Raw genomic sequence first — 22124 nt, 5'->3', positions numbered from 1 at the left:
AATTTTCTGAGATTGTGGATTTGGGGTTTTCATGAGCTGTAAGCCATAATCATCACAGTTATGACACATCACGGCTTGAACTATCTTGCTTTGCATGTAATGAGTCTATCTCATATATTAGGTTCACCTTTTAAGTTGCATTACTGAAATAAATGAACTTTTGCACGATATTCTAATTTTTCGAGTTTCACCTGTAGTTCATCCATGTGGAATCTTGCTCTTAAAAGTTGGTTGGGCTCCATCTATCCACCTATCAGCCAGTTATTCTGTTCAAATTGTCAGGGATTGTGGAAATTGTAATTTAAACAAAGGCTGCCATTATTTTAACTAATAATTCAGTTAAAATGTATGTGCTATTAAAATCATTTATGATTTGATATAAATGACATAACTCAAGCATCACTTATTAAAAAATTAAATGCATTACTCTTTTATGCATCATTTTAATTTGCAAATAGTTGCCATAGATTAAATATGGCCTTCATGAGATATGCTAGTCTAAGCTTGAACAATTTTTCCTGACCTATTTTGCAAGACTATCTGATGAAAAATTAAAATTACTTTGTTTCAACATCCTGGCATATGGTTTTATGACAAAGTTATCAACAAACCTTTTTAGTACATTAGTGCTTCAGCTGAGTCCCAGCCTTATCGTGGAATTGTTGCAAAATTATCTCCCTTGTAGTTTAAGTCTCAATATTTGGCAGACTGATTCCCGTGCTGAAACTACACAGACCAGTTATGAGCAAGGTTATGCAATCAAATTTCCATTTATTTCTAACCATAGCAGCAATTAGCTCTCCCCCAAAGCTCTGTAAGAGCCATTAAACATTTATTAATAATGTATTATCATTCATTATCCCATTTTTAATACTGGTGTAGTATTTTCACTAAGTTATTCCCATTTTTATTTATGTTATTGAACAAGAAAGTGATTTTTAAGGAAATGAAGGCATCATTTATATCCTTATATATAAACAAGCCATTTTCTATGCTGTTTGTATATTTTCTATGCTGTTTGATCTTAAAGAGATTGGCAGAACCCAATTTATAAATTAGACTATAGGTAATCCTCCACCACAATTGAGAGCAACATTTTTGTTGCTAAGTGAAACATTAGTTAAGTGAATTTTGCCCCACTTTACAACCTTTCTTGCCACAGTTGTTCAGTGAATCACTGCAGTTGTTAAGTGAATCTGGTTTTCCCATTGACTTTGCTTGTCAGAGGGTTGTAAAAGGTGATCACACGACTCCCGGACACTGCAACTGTCATCAATGTGAGTCAGTTCCCAAGCATCTAACTCAGTGTTTCTCAACCTTGACAATTTTAAGGCATGTGGACTTCAACTCCCAGAATTCCACAGCCAGCAATGCTGGCTGTGGAATTCTGGGAGTTGAAGTCCACATGCCTTAAAATTGTCAAGGTTGAGAAACACTATTAACTTTTGATTACATGACCATAGGGATGCTACAACAGTGGTAAACGTGAAAAACAGTCGCAAGTCACTTCTTTCAGTGCCTCGTAACTTCGAACTGTCATTAAGTGAACTGTTGTGAGTCGAGGGCTACTTCTACTGAACCACCAAGGAACCCGCTTACCAGAAAGTGGGCTATTTCCCGTGAAAAAGTTGGTGGTTCCCACGTGAGAAGTTGGGCAACGGGGCGAATTGCCTTACTTGGCTTGCCCGCTAGGTGGCGCTTGGCCCTCGCCGCTTCCTCTGACGGTTTCCCTTCAGCGGCCGGGGAAGGAGTGGCCGGGAATCCTCCGGGGCACGAAGTCACGTGCCGCGGAGGGTAAACTATAAAAGCCCGGGAGGGGGCGGGACAAAGGGGAGGGTGCTCGAAACGATTAGCGGAGTCCTGGCGGAGGAATCCTTGGTTGGTCCGGCAGAATTGCGGGGGGGGGGGGCCTGGCGCTGCCCGAAGCGGTGAGCGGGAATCGTGTGTGATTGGGGGCGGCCTATCCGTCTTACTGTAATAAAAACGCATTAAGACTGGGCGGGGAGCGTGGGGAATATTTGCGCGCACGATCCGGCAGCCCCCCCCAAATGCCTCGAGCCTAGTGGCTGGGTGGGCTGCGCCCCAAACATGGAGCTTTTGCAAAGGTTCGTGTTTGCGGCGCCCGAGCGCTTCTTGATGGACCGGGGTAGTTTTTTGTTTGCATCCCAGCTGACAAGCCAACACCTCGCGCCTTCTTAGCGGTTTTGCATTAAGCCAAGCGAGAGGCTTGACTTTCGCTGCGTGCAAGCGGTCATTTGCTTCCCGGCTTCGGATTGCGTGTACACCAACCCAGCGGCTTTTGGGGGGACTCTGGGCGTGGGGGAAGGTAGCCTGACATTTTTTTTTTTCCAAAACCGGAGAGCGCTCCTGTTATAATTTCTGGTCTAAACCGTCTCAGCTGCTTGGCGAATTGCTCAGGCCGTCTACTTCGTGAAAAGTTCTAGAGCCATAGTACAGTTAGTAAAGTTTAGCTTAAAATAACTAGTTCTCTCCCCCCCCCCTTTTCCCTTTCAGCTAAACTTCGAGCGCAAGAATTGTCGGTGTGTTCCCACTACATCTGTCCTACGCGTGTCTCTTGCTTCTGGCTGTAGATGCGTCAGAGAACGAATTCGGATACTTTTACACTGAAAATGCCATCATCTTAGAAAACCATATGTCTTTCGTATTTCCCGACGAACGCTGCATATGCTGATGTAAGTGATATATCACGAGTTGATTGAGTAACATATTTAAGTTTTAGAATGAAATGTGATTTCAATCATCTAGTTTCCTTCCCTGAAATTACTTTAGATGAAATTAAATATTTTGACCTGACGTGTTGATATAACTTACACGATAATGAAATGCATTCTTTTATGGGAAAAAGTATCCTTTGTTAAGTCCCGTGCTGACATCAAAGCAGCATTAAGTACAAGTTAATTGAATTCCATCTATTTTGTATTTGTGCTGGATGATATTACAAGCAAAATGTTAAGCAGACGCGAACGGATTTCAACAGAACCACTCTCTAACTGCTTAGCAGATAGTATTAGGATTCAGCATTTGCAAGTGGAGTCACCCTCTTTTTATATTCAATGTTTCTTCGTTGTGAAGACTGCAGGAATTCATGGGATTAGACAAGTGATGAAACTTCCCATACTGACAGAAGATAAAGGTAGCAGCCCTGCTTTCAACACACAAAATAATTCTCTTACAATGGAATTCTGGGAGTTGAAGTCCATGTATCTTAAAGTTGCAAAATTCTCTTGCAACATACAGAAGCTGTTAGACTTCTAGCTTGATTGCTTTTACCAGAAATGTGTTTTATTTACAGCAGAGGGGGCATTACCCACTCTTAACTTTCCAAATTGAATTTAGAGGGTAAACAAAATGCTGCTCCTTATAGGAGGGTAGTATAAAGCAAAAGCTGTTTTGTTAGTATGTCCAGACAAAAGGCGTTACTTAAGAAATTTACAGCAGGTACAATGTGAAGTAGACAAATTAATAACAATGAAATATTCATTATGCTACTAGGTTTGTAAGACATTTCCTGTGGCCTGTGTTATCTTTGCTGCTGATTTGGGAGTTTACAAGTATGCCCAAGGCATGTTTTGAAATGTTTAATGGTAGGTCAAGAGAACAGAAAGTACAGGTTATAGAAGTCATTCAATTTCACTTGCTAATTCACGTAAGAATTTTAATTCTCCTGAAATTCAGAAAGTTATTTACCACCACCACCCCATTTTAAAACTAGCAAAAGATTATTAACCTTCTAGCATAGAAAATATAAAACTACAATAGATTTTAAGCATTTGGAAAAACTGTGACATCATCTGCTGGCATGCCAGTTAATTGACAGACCTTCCAAGCTCTGCCAAAGGACGGTTTTTTTTTTAATGTTTTGCAATTATGACAAATTTATATATAAGATAAGAAGCTGGATGTTTGATGTTTTCTGATGGTTTCCTACTAAATGCTGCTTGTTGTGATATGTGCAATATTTTGCATTTGCAATAAGAATTAAAACAGGTCATTTCCCCCTGGCTGAAGATATTTTGTTGAAATGTAATCTTTCGCTTTATCAATAAGAACAGAGAGCTGCTGTCTTTATTATCACAGTGTTAGCTGGACCTAGGCTCATGCCTTCATTTCGTCATAGTCATTTCTCATTATTGCCACTGACACTCTAAGTTTCTGCCATTTCATATCCCAGAGCTTCTTGAGATTCTGCCACCCTCCCTTCCCCAGATCAGTGTACAGGCCTCTTGGAGGCAATAATTGCCAAATGGTCTTGTCTTTGAATCCCAGAGCTTGGTGAAGCTAATGGTGGAATTGCCTACCATGTTGCTAGGAAAACCCAGATGCTACAGATACCCAACTGGATCTATACAATGTTTGGCCTTTAGCTCAATCTTAGCAAGTACAAGTGGCATGGAATTTGGGATGCCTGATTCTGGAGATTTTATACTTTTGAACCTGTATAGGTTACACTCCCCGTGTACAACTAGAGTGCAATTTGGGGGACCCCCTTGGATTTGGGTCTTTCTGGAATTGCAGTTGGCAACCATGGTCCTACCATTGAAAATTATCCAGAAACCAGAGTTGGTTCAGAACTGGTTATGGCATAGCTTGGTATTCATAAGCTGCCCTGCCTCCTAATAAACATCTAGATACAATTCATGATGTTGGTTGTTACCTTTGAAACCTTTTATGGCACTTTTTTGTTAACCTAACCGATGAGAATTCATGTCATGCTGTCCTCTAAAAATATTTAAAGGGCTAAAAAGAACTATCCTGTGTGTTTTATATTCATTTGCGATCAATATCATTAGCTTGCCAGTTCTGTGTCAGACTCTGTAGAATTTGAATTAGCCTTTTACTAATTTGGATAAAATGTATGAATTGCTAATAAATTGCATTGCTGATAAATAGCTTTTTATTAGGAATGTTTTAGAGAATGTTTGGATATAAGCCCTACTAATACAACTCATAAGAAGTCTCTGAGCCTTTTCTTATGACCAGTATTACTCTCAGATACACTACAAGTTATTTAAAAGATTAGATCTGCTGGCTGAATGAGAAGCTAATTAAAATGCTGTGATAACACTAACAATTGTTTAAAATTAATATTAGATATCTGATGAACAGCATTCACAATAAACGATTAGATGATCCTGTGTTCATAAAATAACAAAAAGCATTTTTAAAAACTTGTGAATTCTAGAACAGCATTCCGGAAGTGAACAGGAACATAATTTTCTGAATCTGAGAGTACCTGCTTGCCATCAAAGGTTATTTTTTTTAGATCCCAGTTTGTTATCTGTAAGAAATTATTCTTTGGGTTATGATTTTTGGTTAATTCTAGATTACAGAAACTAGAATAGTAGTTTTCTGTGCCAAGTGAAGACTATTCAGTTTGGGCTGACTTTTCACAGCCTTCCTGTTTTAGTTCATGTTGTCTTTTAGACTAATTGATGTTTTAATTATTAGGTATGCTCTTTCTATATTTGAAGTTTTAATTCTTCTGTTGTTCTTTGTAATTCTTAGCAGCCTTAAACAACATTCAGGATATTACACATCTGAGAGATTAAATAAAGTAATATTTGTGTTTTAGCAAAGATGAACACAGAAGCAGAGCAGCAGCTTCTGCACGATGCTAGAAATGGTAAAAGTGAAGAAGTTCGACAGCTATTGGAAAACATGAAAAAAGGAGAGATTATTTTTAACATAAATTGCAAAGGTTGGTATAAACTATCTTAAAAGATTACCTGGCTTATGTAGAAGTGCTGTTATTAAGGCTAGGGAGTGGGAGGTTATGTATGTTTTGTACTTTTGGAAGAAACCTACTATAATATCCTATTATTTATTGAAAGTAAAACAATTATACAAGTCCATAGCAAATCTAAATCTGAATGTTGCAGGTCAGATATCTTGTTATAGTGCAGGTAGTCCTCACTTAATAGCTGTATTAAGTGTTAACAAAGCAGCCATCTGAAGTTATAACAGAGCCCCTACTTATGACCTGGTTTTGAAGTTATGGCTGCTGCAGCAGCCCTGTACTCTGGAGACCTTCGAAAGTTTATTATTATTATTATTATTATTATTATTATTATTATTATTATTATTATTATTATTATTATTATTATTATTATTTGAATTTATATACCGCCCTATCTCCCTTACGGGACTCAGGGCGGTGAACAGGCGATAATAAAAACCACGATAAATATACGCAAGTTTCTGTTCTAAAATCAAATTAAATAACAGGCCTGCTCTAAAATACCCCATACAAAACCCCCACTAAAACATAATCAAACTACGCCAGGCCGGCCGCATGGAATAGATGGGCCTTCAGGGCTCGGCGAAAAAGGCGCAGGTCCGCAACTGTACGTAGGTCGGGGGGTAGGTCATTCCAGAGGGCAGGAGCTGCCACAGAGAAGGCTCTCCCCCTGGGGGTCGCCAGCCGGCATTTATTGGCCGACGGCACCCTAAGGAGGCCCTCTCTGTGGGAGCGGACTGGTCGAAGGGAGGTGTTTGGTAGGAGGCGGTCTTGCAAATACCTAGGTCCATTGCCATGGAGCGCTTTAAAGATTGTTACTAACACCTTGAAGCGCACCCGGAAGGCCACAGGCAGCCAGTGCAGCTGGCGCATGCAGCTTGTGCATGATGAGTGGTGGGGTTGGGGTGGGGAGGAGGTCCAAGTCAGGGTAAAACATCTATGGAGACCTGGTGGGGGAAGCAGACCCAAGGGCTGTGAGCACCCCAAGGGACGAAGCAGACCACGGGGTATCTCAGTGGGAAAGGCCTGGGACAGGCAGGTCTGACTCTGTGCTAGGCCTTCCACCCCTGCAGCATCCCATGTTCCACTAAACAACATTTATTTAATGACTGCATCAGGGAGAGCAGAGGTCATTAAGGAATGCTGTCTCACTTAACTGGCATCACTTCTTGTTACTGTAATGGGTTGGCTCCATTATAGTTGTAGATCAAGAACATAATATGTAATTAGCTTTTCTTGGCTTTCCAAATGCATTAAATCTTAGCTCCCTTAGTTCCTTGTCATCATGGCCAGTGAAAGATATATTATTTCAACACATTTGAGGCTTGTTCATTTTTCATACCATAGGTGTAATTAAGCACAGAGGTTCCTTTTATCCAGAGTCCTTCAATTCAAGAATGGATGTAACACCACAGCACCATCTGGTATCTAGAACTTGTGTATGCAAAAGGGAGAGTAAGAAGAACTCTGCTGAATCTGCAGGCCATGTAATTTGGTATTCTGTTTAATACTGCAGTGAACCAGTTGCATTCAGAGAGCATACAGACATGAGTAGGCGAGTACAGGTAGTCCTTGACTTTCAATCACAATTGGGATTGGAATTTCTGTTGACAAATCGTGATCCCATGATTACAGGATGCTGCAACCACTCCTGTAATGTGGAGTCAGTTACCAAACCCCTGAATTATGATCAAATGACCACAAGGTTGAAACGATGGTCCTAAGTGTGAGGACAGGTCATAAATACGTTTTCCCAAGGCCATCATAGTTTTGAACTGTTATTAAATGAACAGTCATGTGTGAAGGGCTACCTATGTAGCCTTCTGCTGCTGCTTACTGAAAGCTTTTATTTAAGACGTGTTATCTTTAATTTAGATGATACTGCAGCCAACCAGATTGGTAGGTAGTGATAGCCAGATTGGTCATATGTTTGTCCAATCATTTTTAAATTAGTCTAAATTAGTGACCGCCACCACATTTGATGGAAGTGCAGTTTAACTATGAAAAGAAATACTTCCCTTATATTTCTAAAATTTACATTCCAAATATTGCTTGCTTCAATTTTATTCTCACCACATTATGAGGCAGGTTGGTTATTATTTCCTTTTAATCAGGTATGCCAATTAATAATTTTTATATCATAATACTTGACTCATGACCACCTAGGTTACTGATTTTATCTTAGACTGAACAGTACAGCTATTTTCCTATATTGATCTATTTAACTTTTTGCTATTGTTATCTCCTAGTGTCCAGTTATTGATTGATTTTGAGACAATTACCATAAAAATCCTTTCAATTTCCTTTTGATTTTCAGGTGCTGAATAGTATTTTGTTGTAAATGTTGACTTCACTGCTAGTTTTGCATCCTGTTTGTGAAAGTGCATGTAAACAGTAATATCCAAATCCTGGTGGCATATTGCTAAAGAGGGTGATCTAACTATGTTTTTTCACTTGTATATACCCAGGAAGAAGCAAATCTAACTTTGGCTGGACACCTCTTCATCTTGCATGCTATTTTGGACATACCAGTGTTGTCAAGGATTTGTTGGAGGTATAACAGCTTATTATCTCCAATATTTAATATCTACATGCAGTAAAAATGGAGATGCAAATGTGGCAGATTTTATTAGATACCAAGTACCTTGAATGGATTACCAAAACCTAAAAAGTTTTTTTTAAGATAAACAGTTTAGAAAGTTAATATCCCCCAAAGCATAATAATGTTATGAAGAAAGTTGGGTGGGCTGCATGAAGCTTCACCACCCTCCCCACTACCAATTTAACATCTACATGAAACCTCTGTTTGAGGTCATTTGTTACCTTAAGAAAGGTTTTCCAAAGAGCGTTGATCTACCAATAATCCTTGATTTATGACCAGCTGCCTAGCGACATTCGCAATTATAACTGACTGAAAAGGGGACTTATGATCGTCTATGTCAGTATTTCTCAACCTTAACCATTTTAAGGCATGTGGACTTCAACTCCCAGAAATCCACAGCCAGCATTGCTGGCTGTGGATTTCTGGGAGTTGAAGTCCACATGCCTTAAAATTGTCAAGGTTGAGAAACACTGCTCTATGTGGTCATATAACCAAACCTTGGGCACTCAGCAACACATCCTCATTTATAGCTATTTGCAGCATCCCACAATCACATTACCACATTTTATGACAGTTTTACCAAAAACCAGCACTCCCAGTTTTCAGCAAAATCACATCCGTAGCAAACTGTTGATTGGCTTGCTGTTTGCTTAAGGACCATGGGGATTCATTGAATGACTGCTGCAAAAAGGTTCATAAAATCAGGTTGGTTACATGAACAATAGCAATAGCACTTAGATATATATACTATTTACAATGTCAGCATATTGCCTCCAACAATCTGGGTCCTCATTGACCTTGGAAGGATGAAAGGCTGAGTCAATCTTCAGCCCCATTAGGATCAAACTCCAAGCTGTGGGCAGAGTTTGCCTGCAATACTGCATTCTAACCATTGCACCACCAGGGCTCCTGCAACCTATTTTACAATCATTGTAAATATACAAACATAGTGGGCATGCCCCATTATGATTGTATATCATGGACTATCTGTATCATGTCACTAAAAGCCAGATTTTTTTTTGCTCCTGAAAAACAATCTCTCTTAATAGGCTGGTGCTGATGTAAATGTGCTAAATGATATGGGGGACACTCCACTGCATCGTGCATCTTTCACAGGACGCAAGGTAAAAGGAATGAGTTTATTCTCATATATAGCTAAAATTCAGAATTCTGCTATTTTACCCCGAGTCTTCATTGTTTATTAGATGTTTCATTCACCAACTTTCTGATTTAAACCTAGCATGTAGCACTTAGAAGTGAATATGTGGCTTGATTCACACAGTTTCAAATTATGGAATCATTAATCAGGTTTGTTAAATAAAAAAACAGTGTGGATTTATATAACCTACTAAGTGAAAACAAACTCTGTTGCTGTTTAGCCTCTTCTAAATTGCTAAATAGGATTCATTCTTTGAAAATAAATATGTGAAGCAAGATAAAAGATACTGGATGCTAAACCTGTCTTTCAGGAGGTGGTTATGCTGCTTTTAGAATGTGATGCTGATACTTTCATTGTGAACGGGAACGGACAGACTGCAAAAGAAGTTACCCATGATAAAGAAATAAGAGAGATGCTGGAAGGTATCCATTCTGTATCATGTATGAATTTGAGATAATTGGAACTAAAATTCTAGTAGGGCTTGTTAAAGCTATTTAACTCAATCTCATCATTCAGTACAGAAAAGGGCTTTTTTCCTTAGATAATAATTGGGTAAGATGACTGAGGACTGGTTACTGAAAGGTAATTGGAAACGGAGTTTGCATTACATCATCAGGTGTGGTACAATCTTCTCCCTTTCAGCGCCAAAATATATATTCAGATAAATGTCTACACCAGGGGTAGTCAACCTTGGCTCTTTTATGACTCATGGACTTCAATTCCCAGAATTGGGAGTTGAAGTCCACGAGTCATAAAAGAGCCAAGGTTGACTACCCCTGGTCTACACATTAGCCACGTGCTCTGCTCCTGTCCACTGTCATTCATGTTTCCATGTGTTTGTGATTAAAAAAATAATACCCCTTGGCAGCATGATCTAAGATTAGATGATTGATGTCAGAATGTATGAAAGTACAGAGGTTCTTCAGTCTGTAATTATCTTAAGAATCCTCTAGCCTTTATTGTATGATGTATAAGGAACAAAATATAAGCATAATAGCAGATATGTTCTATGCATAGGGCAACTTTACTTAGATCCTTTCCCTTTGCTAGGAAAGGGATCTGTTTGTTTACTGTTGCAATAATGTAGGTGAATCCATGGAAACTATGGATGTAAAAGAAACTGAAGTTGTTCGGCTTGTTACACAAGTTAGTTTTACATATGTAATAGGAGGCTTTTCCATCAACTGACAAATCCTGCATTATCAGATTTCCTGCTTGGGCAAAAGCATGCAGGTCCCCAGGAGAAATATGGAAATTGACAATATGAACTACACGTAGCTAGTGCATTGTAATCTAAAGGAAGTTCTAACTTCACAGGGAAAGTTTGAAGAGTTAGAAATGTACAAAAAGGAAACACTAACTGTAGGTCTAGCTTCAGGCTGACACTGAGTAAGCAGTGACCTTGGGCATCAAATTTGGAGATGCTAACACTGTCTGTCTTCCAGTCATTCTAAAATGGTAAAGTTCTTGGTGCTCTTTGAGCCTGGTTGTTGGTTTGAGACATTTCATTACCCAACTAGGTAACATCAGTGTGAGTGTAGGGTTTGCTCCCTGTTTATATACATTAGTGTAGCTTAAACCCTTATCGGGGTGTGGTTCTCTAAAAAATCACAAACTTTGTATTGGCAGGAGGGGGTGCATAAATAAATGTGATTTAGGATCACACCATGTCTAGTGGCACTGTTGTTATGTATTCACATTCTAATGTGGGAAAACAGGTAACCGATTAAATAATTTCAGAACTATCATACAGTGTCTAATTTATGCCAATTCTCTTCCTACTCAATATTACTGCCTATAGTTAAGATTTCTCTGCTGTCAGCAACTGCTGACAGGGACTGCTCAATTTTGCCTTCCTTTACATTTTCCCTTGTAGTTTGGAATTTCGTATGTCATTAACATTAATAGTTTGAAACTGCTACTGAGTTTCACAATATGATGAGACTGATACCAAGAAGAGAAGCATGTGATTTTGTCAGGTTGTGGTGGCAGTAATTTGCATATATTGCATACAAGGTTGCTTCCTTGGTGGTCAACTGAGCACTTAAAAACATCAGCTCAGGATATGCATCCAAGTAACCCAAGGTGCAACTTAAGAATTGATCCAGAGCTCCCCAAGCACTGCTAATAAGTTGTTTGTACAGTTGAAAATACCGAGATCTGAGTCTGAGAGTTCATGTATGCAAATCATGTAGTTTACCATTGTACTGATCCTACAGCTACTATAACCAAGGGAAACAAACTTTAAGAGTAGAATCCAACTGCCTGCTTCTATTATAGACACTATTGAAGTGGATTACTATTTTCTCAAAGCCCGCAATCCAAAACTCTGATATTGTTTCAATTGATTATTTTTATTTAGCTGTGGAAAGGACTCAAGAAAGAAAGCTCGAGGAATTCCTACTTCAAGCTGCACGAGAAGGAGAAACTGGAAAACTTTCTGCACTGGTATACTATACACAATGCCATCATCATCTTACTTTGAAATATAATGCTAAATGCGTAATGAAAACTAGAATGAGAGGTGAAACCTAGTGGAATGATCAAGAGGGCTAATTAAGATTTTTTGCTTCTAATCCTGGTTGGCTGTCCCTAGGGTGTCTGAACAGATAGCACTCTGAAAGTGTATCGCTTTAATAAATCATGTTTTTATAACTCTCTGTAGTTAAACAGATCAAATTCTCCTGACATCAACTGTACTGATCAGATGGGAAACACACCGTTGCATTGTGCAGCATATCGTGCCCATAAGCATTGTGCTTTGAAGCTCCTAAAATGTGGAGCAGATACTAATATAAAGAACAAAAATGGTACGTAACATGCCTTCATTTAATGAGTTCGGCTGTCCCCTATAAATGTAAAAGTTAAGCAAATAGAAATAAAGTATATTGTTTACAATTGAGCCAATTATACATATTTTGCATTGTAAAAAACCTGCGACTTTGTATTATACAATGTTAATCAGTATGAAATTAAATTTGGTAAATAACTACCAGATGTTGCTGAACACAAATTCCTATTAACCCTGTTACACTTCTTATGAAACCATGTTTGAGGAAAACAAATTCTTAGAGGAGTAGAAACGTATTGGCAAAACAAAAAAATAAAAAGGAATGTGTGTTAATTGGAACATTAAAAAGGCAATCTTAACATGAAGATAGTAACAGTAGAAGGTTGGGCAAGTAATTTGAGGTTTGTTAATTATGATTGTATTACTTATACAGCTAGTTCTCAACTTACAACTACAATTGAGCCCAAAATTTCTGTGGCTAAGGGAGACATTTGTTAAGTGAATTTTGCCCCACTTTATGACCTTTCTTGCCACAGTTGTTAAGTGAATCTTTCTTTCCCATGACTTTGCTTGTCAGAAGGTCTCTAAAAGGGATCACGTGATCCCAAGATATTGCAACAGTCATAAATATGAGTCAATTGCCAAGTGACCAAATTTTGATCACATGACCATGGGGATGCTGCAACAGTCGTAAATGTGAAAAATGGTCATAAATCACTGTTTTCAGTGCCGTTGTAACTTCGAACGGTCACTAAGTGAACTGTTGTAAGTCGAGCACGACTATCATTTTCTCCTCCTTTGTGAAATATATAAATATGAGTGCATCCCTGTGTCTGCAAGAGTCCCACTATTCAATAAATACTACACTGAGCTTTATTATTGGTTTGGGGCCTGTGTTTTGATTCCACACATGTGCTCAGTTTTTATTTGTGCACTTTATCCCCCACCTCAATGCCTGTGGACTAAGTAGGGGTTTTCTTTCCATTCAATTGTATCTGATTCTCAAGAGTGCCTGGGTAAGTCCCTACAGTTTTCTTGGCAAGATTTTTCAGAAGCGCTTTGCCATTGTTTTCCTTGCTAAGGCTGAAATAAACTGACTAGTTCAAGGTCACTCAGCTGGCTTTCGGCCTAAGGTGGGACTAGAATTCACGGTCTCCCAGTTTTTGACCTGGAACCTTGACCACTACACCAAACTGGCTTTTAATTGTTTACATTCTATTAAATACATTTTAATCTTGCTGAAAAATTTTTTTGCTGTTTACTTTATCTGATATCTGATACCTTTCAGATACTAAAATTGTACAGTGCTATGTTTGTGTGATATTTTGGAGATATTTAAGAGGCGATTTTAGATAAAATGTCATTTAACTTCTGCATCAAGGCAGAAGAGCAGCCATCTGTAGAAGGAGCAAGAAGGACAGTAATGACATATCACAACATCTTCATGCCAATGATACAACTTATGTACCTGTGGCAGACAACATGACACAAGTATGAAATTGCATCATTTGTGTGACTGTGACATGATGCATTGCCATTTTGACATCCTTGTGGCTTGTTGCAGACACCTACAAGTAACCTATGTTTTTATTAAAAAGCTGTTTTCTGTTAAACAACTTCTGTGCTGTTGTTGCCATATTGATTCTGATTCCGATCTGTGAAGATAAATCAATCTACTCTGTTAAACAGGTCAGACACCTCTTGCTTTAGCCCAAGGTGCAGAAATGAAACAGTTGCTTGGAGGGGGCATTGCAAAGGTGGGTACTGCAGATCATCTCTTAAAACTACAATTGCTCCTTATAAACATGAATCTTGACATCTGTATTCTTTTATAGGTGTCCAACAAGATCCTGAAACGATATGAAGGACTACTCTGGAAGGTGCCTAGCTTTCTCCCTCCACTGTTGTTTTAATATTTAAGATTTATTCTAAACTTTAATACCATACCTTTCTTATAAGCTGAGACAGAGTCAATAGCTTTTCTATGTTAATGTCAAAAGAAATATAGAATATTTATCAATAACCTGGGCAACTTGCCTTTGCTAAAGCAGCACTTTTAAGAGAGGACATAGATGCAGAAGCAGGCTTAATAGTTAAATTATCCATGATGAGTTCTTTATATTCCCCCCCCCCACTATGTGTTTTATAATTGCATTTGCCTCAAGAAGTTCATGGTTTCTGTTCAATTCTTGTCAAGTAGATGATTCAGGGAGATAGCAACTAAATTCACCAGTGAGCTTTGTGGTTGAATCTCCGCCTGAATCTGGATTTTCCTTCTTCTCAGCCCACTAAGTGGGATTCAACTAAACATCTGAGTAATCTGATTACTGCAAGTTTGAACTAGGCTGCTACAATTATTTATGCATCATCACCAGTTGAAGCAATTGTATGTGATACACGCAGTTTGAAACTTTGCTTCTTAATTTTATATTGAATGAAAATTGGAACTTGCTACTATTCCAGAAGCCGGTGTCTTATCCATCAACTTTGTGTCTGTAAGAGCTAAATGACAGTAGAATTAACTATTAGCATTTGCTACCAAAAACTTCCAAAAGAAGACATACTTGAAATATTTGAAAACTCAAATGTTGTACTGACCGAAAGGGCACACGGGCTGGCAAATCATTAATTGTAGTAGCTTGAGAGACTCCAAATGAATAACTTGTTCCTCTACGATTGGACAAGCAAAAAAATAGCTCAAGGGCAGATCATTCCAACCTAGTTTTGTCTTTCTTTAAGAGGGGAGATACAGATTTTATATGGATTTAAACTCTAGCATTGCCTTTCATTATTGGTAGTCCCTCCAGGCTAGTTGCCTGAGAAATAGGCTGATCCAGCCTTTTATATTTCAAACAATTTTTCCTGAGTTAAAATAATGTATCTAAAATTAGAAGTAGGATAAGCATTATTCCCACAGCATTGCCAATCATTGCATAATTGAGACCACAGACTTTATTCCTTAAGAAAAAAAAACTTGCCGTTTAGATTACTCAGTTTCAATCCTGTAGATCCCAGAAGCCCATATTGCCTCCTTAGTTTGACTAGATTTTAATTTTGCAAGTAAGCAAGTGGTTGCAAAATTTCTATCCTTTGAGAAAATGTAAATCAAGTAGCAATGTACTTGCATTAGTATGATCTTACTTGCTCTTCTTATTGTTTCTTATAACTAAATTATGTGATGGGCTTTGATTACTGCAAACATTAGTAGCTATGAAAAATAGATAATTTTATGTTGGTTTTTAAAATTATTTTTGAAGAGTTCAAGATTTTTTGGATGGAAGCCATATTGGGTGGTCCTAGAACATGGTGTCCTCTCCTGGTATCAAAAACAGTAAGTGTAAAATTTCATCTCAAAAAATGGAATACTGAAAATTGTTGTGATCAACTACTTACTTCCTCCCGTCCCCTTATTTTTTGTTCCTTTGGAAGTGCTGATGCTGGAAACACTAATTATCGTCAAGGATGCAAGCACTTAACACAAGCCATTTGCACGGTAAGCAAACTTAGAAATATATTTTTATGTACGAATAAAATGGATTAGTGTTGTCGATTTAGTTCAAGTTCAAATAGTTAAATTATATATGCAGAGCAATTTAATTTTTTAGCCAGAACTACCTTCCAAGCATATTATAATCTGGTGTTTGGTTTTACACTGTTATTATTTCTATTTGTCATCAACTTAAACTTTACAAGAAAATGTAGAATGTATTTGAGAATAATTTTTATTGACTATACAGCTTTTTGGATAAAGTGTTGTTTCAGGTGGATTATCATTTGGTAATGAATATTATGATTCCTAATGTTATAGCAGTCATAATATTTTAAATTAAAATGTACGTTTTAGAATTTATTTATATTTCATCAAATCAAAACTTGCAATACAGACACAGAAGGTTGAGACAGGACCACCAGTATTGCAATCAGTATAATAAATGAGTACTCCGTATTTTTTTTGTATATTACAGTATGCCAATAGCATATTACCCAATTTTTCTATTTTGCTTTTGCAAACAATGGAAAGGGAACAACTGAAGCATTTCCTTTTGGCCAGCAGAAATTGTATATATTGTTTTCCTGACTACAGATACAGATAACCTTTGCAGTTATGCTTATTATCTTTTTTAACGTTCAAATTCCCAGGATCCTGAATATTCAGTTCTAATATTTTGTTCTGTAATCCTCCCTTTTCTGCAGGCACACACCCACATATGTGAGCTTTTGTTGAATTGTACTTACAACCCTAAATACATGTTGTTTCACTTAATGCATTCTGTCCATGGGTAGAGTTCTGGAGTTTGCATTTGTAATCTATCTGGTGGGCGGAAGGGAAGGGTTGAACTAGAATTTCTGGTTGTAACCTTTTAGTGCAGGAGAGAAAAGTCTTTTAAAAGTTTAAAGTATTAACCCATTTTTATTTCATATTTTTCCAAAGAGAAATTGTTAGCATGCACAGTCAAGTGTGAGATAAATAGAAATTACAATTTGTTTTTATAAAATTTCATTTTTGTTTTATACGCTGGTCATTTTTTTACTTGAAGCAACTACACAGAAAATCTAGGCATGTTGAAACAAAGCTAAACTTAACTATAATGTTTGTTAATTGTCCAGGCAATTGTTTTGCAAATTTTGCAAATAAGCATAGGATGCATCTATTCAGTCTATATATCTGCTGTCTGGTTTTTACTGAAGGTAAAAAATGCAGATGGCTGCCTTTTCTCCATCAAGTGCTTTGACAATACAGTTCACAGTTTTAAAGTTCCAAAGACCAGTCAAGAGACAAGAGAGGTAAGTGCCTCTTCAACTAATTCTAGTTAACTTGTAAAATAAAGTTCCATTGAATATGTGTTCAAGTTTTTGATGGACCAAGTAAAACCTGCAATAAAAAGTAGCATAAAATATGCTGCCCATATGATGTTAGCACTTTTCCTGTTTTAAAAATTCAGAGTATAGAGTATAGTCTTTCATAAAAGGGAACCAATTTTCAATAACTCAAATTCATCACAATACATTTGTCACAACTATCTGATGTTTTGCATTCATACTTTGTTGCCTGCAGATGGGTATGGACAAGAGCCATTATAATAATAATAATAATAACTTTATTGTTACTTTGAAAGTACACCAATCGGCATACATCAAAATGAAATTTCGTTGCATACAGCTCTCAAAGGATCACCACCTCCGATATACACTCCTTGTTCGTGGCCAGCTCAAGTTACAGATCTTCCATTTTAGTCTCTAGGAAGCGAACAATGGCAAACAGGACAGATGGAAATGGAGCTCCATGTGGATTATCCCTCAAATTAGCTTGTATTCCTGCCCGACAATCTCGCCTCCTTTCCTTTTTCTGATCTTGTCTCTTCCACCTTTTCCTTAAAGAGCCTCACTCCTTTTCGCCCCTGGAGAACGCTGCTGCCGCCGCCACCAACTTCTCCAAAAGCCTCTCTCCCATCCTCTGGCCATTATGGTTTATGTTTTGTAAATATCATGGATACTTAACTTCTAGGCCAGAGTTGAATTGAATTTAAGTCTCACAGGAGCCTTCAGCGCCGTGCAAAAGTTGCCTCTAAAATTTTAAGTGAGTGAAAAAGGAAAAAAATTAAATATAGGGAAAATTATCATTGAGCAAAAAAATTAATTCAAAATCAGTCTTTGTCCTGAGACCCTCCACATCTTGGAATGAGGCATTTGGCACATACTCAGAGATCAGTTGTCTCCTTCAGTCTATAAAAGGTATCATATATCACACGTGTGTGTTCTAGCTAAACTGATTTTTTGTGTCCCACTTTATTTCAGAATTGGATACATGCAATAGAAGACCATTCAGCATACAGCACACACTACTGTACCCAAGAACAACAAAGTGATGATGAGGAAGAAATTGATGCAACATCTATTGCTGAGTTACAAGACTCCCTAAAAGTAAGAAAGAAGTTTTTTTATTTATTTCAAGCAACCTAGTGAAAGACTGTGGAGCTGTTGATTAAAATATTTGACAAGCATCAGGTTTGCCTAGTCTGACAATGTATAGAATTATATGTTTAGAATTCTGGATTTCTTCCCCCATGAAATATCAGCATAGTAGTAGTAGAACATAATGCACATAGATAAAACAGTAAACCCAGCTATGTGCAAAATAGCTTTATAATATGAGTTTTCAAGTCCTAAGTAAATTTTTCAGATGTGGGTGTAGAAGCTGTAGTTTGGCAAAGCCAATAATGTTTTTGAGTGTTACCTCTAAAATGACATTTTAGATTAATACATCAATGCTTTGAAGAGAAGGTTGAATATAGGGGAAAATTCTGGACATACTTTTTCACTATTATACTCTGGCTTCAAAGGGCTTCAGCTCTAAGACTGTGGTCTTTAATATATGGTTGTACTGTCCATCAGCACATCATCAGGCATTTACAGAAAGACATTTTCAGTGGCAGGGCCAGATTCTAGAATTTCATCCCTTGGTCTTATATGGCTAAAAAGCTAAACTACATACAAGTAATCCTTAGTTAACATCAATGATTGGAACTGGAAACTCCACCACAAAGCTGTGTGGTCATAAAACACAACATCACATGACCACTCTAATTTACAACAGCAGTTCCTGCAATTGCAGTTGTGGTCACTAAGCAAATCGCATGTGGTCATTAAGCTCAATGTCACGTGACCTCCTGCCAGCTTCTCCATTGGCTTTGCTTGCTGGAAGTCAGCAGGAAAGATTGCAAATGGCAGCCAAGTGTCCACAGGACACTGCAACTGTTGTAACTGTGAGCTAGTTGTCAAGTGCTGAATCACCACCACATAATTGGGGGGATACTGCAATTTATTGTAAAAATAATAGAGGCAGGTAATAAACAATTCTGGCATTCAATGGAAAACAAGACAGGTACCCTATATTGGTTATTTTGTTTGTTTTACTTTGTTTTTGCTACTTCTAGCCAGAAGAGGGAGCTCATCCCTCCTGCTTAAATCTTGAACCTTAATAAAGTTGTTCATTATCATACTCTAATATGTTAATTCGATTATTCCATGCCAGAATCTATCAACAGCTGTTTAGAAAATAGCCACTGTCTAAGACAGTAATTTGTTACTGTCTGCATTGTTATTCTGGAGGGGGGGAAAACTTTTATGATCAAAACCAGTAGTTCCACCCCTAATATTTTCTAGACTTTAAGAATTATTCTTATGTTAATATACATAGGCTTTACAAAACCAAATAAGAACTGAGAAATTATTTATAGTTCATTGTATCTGTATGTCTCTCCTTGGGTTCCCATAGAATTCTGTTTCCTAATTCCTGTATGCTAGTTTTGTCCATGAATTTAATTAGCTCAGAATATTGTGTCCTTTTTCTTAAATGGGAGGAAGTATGTTGGTACTGTATACCTAATAGCAGCAACCTTTAGAGAAAATATATAGGTGTAGAGAAGATTGAGGTCATTTGTTTGGAAGGTGGAAGAATAGAATACTTGTCTCCTCACCCATGTTTTCTAATTCTGTCAAGCAATGCAGATATGTTTGGTTAGGTGGAACCAGGAGCTTTAATAATTAAAAGCTGCTGCATAGGCTGAGCTTGCAGTACTCCTAGCAATAAAATATAACACAAAGTTACATGTATTATCCATTCTTCAATAATGAGTATTTGATCAAAGAAGGGACTGACTTTTTAATGTAAATACTAGAACTTTTGGAATGGGACAAATATAACAAATCATCATCACATGAACATAGTTTTGATGGTGAATTGGTATTGCCGCTATGTCACCTTGTAACTCTTGTATTTCTGTGAAATTACAGTTGGTCCTCAACTTACACTCTAATTGAGCCTGGAGTTACAGTGTAAGTCATACCATTTGTTAAGCAGGTCATCATTTGACCCAATTTTATGACATTTTTATGGTGATCATTAAGCAAATCACCATGGCCATTAAGCAAATCTTCAGTCAATAAGCAACGCCATGGTTGTTAAATGAACACATTGTCTGCAATGGGTGGGTTGTTGTTGTTTTGCCAGAAACTGGAAGTACACTTATTTTAGGCAAAAAACATTGTAAATTGTGATCATTTCATTGTGGGACACTGAAAACATCCATAAAAGCAGGCCAACTGCCAAGCACCCAAAAGGGAATCTTGTGACCGTAGTATAAGGTGGCCCTGCAATTTGAACTTTGAATCTAGGTCATAGGTAACTTTGTTTGGCTCTGTTTTAACTTCAAATGGGTTGCTAAGTAACCGGTTGTAAGTTGAGGACAACCTGTAGTAGACATTTTTTTATGAGTAATGATATTTTATTCAGAAATTAAGAGCATGTATAATTTTTACTCCCTGAAAAGAGTTAGTTTTCTGTATCATTTTCCTGCCATCTAGTGGTCATCTGGAATTATGCAATTCCAATATGGGTATCTCTAAAATGACCAAAGTAGAAGAAATTGTAACCTGATTTTGGCATTATATTAGCCAGATCACATAGCATGAGAGTTGCAGCATGATGTCATTTCAGTGTTACTGTTTCTGGAGACATACATACTTAGATACATTCAGTGCAGACATTTGCAGCAGGAAAACTTTCATATATAGAAATTTATGCACAAAAGCTTTTCCCTCAACATTCAAATGTTTTCAAGATGCCATCAACTTTTGGATGATGTTGGCAGATAATACAGTGTCTAAAAAGGTAATCAGTGATCAAATATTCTGATTCTTCAAGGTGATTATAGCAAATATAAAAAAATACTCAAAGTGGGATATAATTCAGGATTGAAGCATAAGGAAAAGAATAATCACTAATTGCTATTTGCTGATTAATTAAAACTTAAAGTCTTCAATGTGTTTCCTGGTTTGGCAGAAATTTATTATAATGCATGCCATCTTGAGTCGCTACCTCTGCTTCTGGAACTGTCCTCCCACCTCATTCATTATTTATTATGATTATATGAAGCTTTTATTGTAATATGCGAAATCCTTTTTGTCTTCCCTCTCCAGATTGCACAGTCTTGCCATCAACGACTAGATAAAGAAATATCCAGCTTCCAATCTATGATTACTCCATCTGATAACCCCCAAGGTAACTTTTGTAATCAAAAAGCAACTACACAGATTATCTGAAAAATATTTAAATCCAGTTGGCAAATTTGTTTGTTGATAAACATAAGTCACTTCTGTTCTGCCCTCCAAAATGTCTTGATTAGGCTATAATCATTGGTAAATGGTTAATTGAGAAGTTTCTGTATCGCTGTCTTTTTATTTAGTCTCATAATCATATAGATAATATAAGTATCATTTTTCATATAGTTTTACAATCACATTGACATGTCATACTGAGCTATAAAATAAAGCCCAAATAGCATAATCAAATTCAAATTCACTCTAGCTAACAAGCTGTGAGCCTCTCACAGGTTGTTCACCATGTCATATAAGTTAGGGACTACATGTTTCAAAAATAACAAACCAGAGAAAAATCATGATTTAGAACCAGTCAGAATTCCTGGCTCACAATATAGCCAATCATAATTTGTTAACCACAACTATTAACAGGAAAGTGCAGGTGTACATAACTGTTTTCATTTTCATAAGTCTGTGCAGTACTTTCAATAGAGGTGCTTTATATATCATGAAAACTCATAATCATCTTTCCCCCTCCCATTTTTAAAGTAGTTGTGGTGTTTGCAAGACTCACAGCGGAGGCAGCTGAGAGCTGCTTCTGAAGGAATTGTTCATAAATGTTCCTTCAGGTTACAAAACGCCTTTTTCAAATGCTAAACACCACATGGCTTGTTCATGGCTAAAATATGAATGTGAAAAAGTTTGTTACTGCTAC

At 37.3% G+C, this 22124-nt stretch overlaps 1 protein-coding gene across 1 annotated transcript in view; it reads left to right on the top strand.

Annotated features, from left to right (window-relative positions):
• Positions 1-2519: 2519 nt before the first annotated feature.
• The window catches only part of OSBPL1A (oxysterol binding protein like 1A), a 60734-nt gene continuing 41129 nt past the window's right edge, over positions 2520-22124 (top strand). Inside the window, exons 1-14 of the mRNA XM_015821961.1 lie at positions 2520-2693; positions 5594-5719; positions 8227-8312; positions 9410-9484; positions 9830-9941; positions 11882-11967; positions 12185-12329; positions 14000-14067; positions 14146-14190; positions 15568-15641; positions 15740-15803; positions 17000-17095; positions 18107-18232; positions 21290-21371. Coding sequence (XP_015677447.1) covers positions 5599-5719; positions 8227-8312; positions 9410-9484; positions 9830-9941; positions 11882-11967; positions 12185-12329; positions 14000-14067; positions 14146-14190; positions 15568-15641; positions 15740-15803; positions 17000-17095; positions 18107-18232; positions 21290-21371 — 1180 coding nt within the window. The 5' untranslated portion in view covers positions 2520-2693; positions 5594-5598. The remainder of the gene's footprint in view (positions 2694-5593; positions 5720-8226; positions 8313-9409; positions 9485-9829; positions 9942-11881; positions 11968-12184; positions 12330-13999; positions 14068-14145; positions 14191-15567; positions 15642-15739; positions 15804-16999; positions 17096-18106; positions 18233-21289; positions 21372-22124) is intronic.

The sequence above is a fragment of the Protobothrops mucrosquamatus genome, unplaced genomic scaffold (assembly GCF_001527695.2).
Source record: "Protobothrops mucrosquamatus isolate PMUCROS unplaced genomic scaffold, P.Mucros_1.0 scaffold_11, whole genome shotgun sequence".
NCBI lineage: Eukaryota > Metazoa > Chordata > Lepidosauria > Squamata > Viperidae > Protobothrops > Protobothrops mucrosquamatus.
The sequence above is the reverse complement of the archived record's forward strand: the minus strand, read 5'-3'. Positions and strand labels throughout refer to the sequence as shown.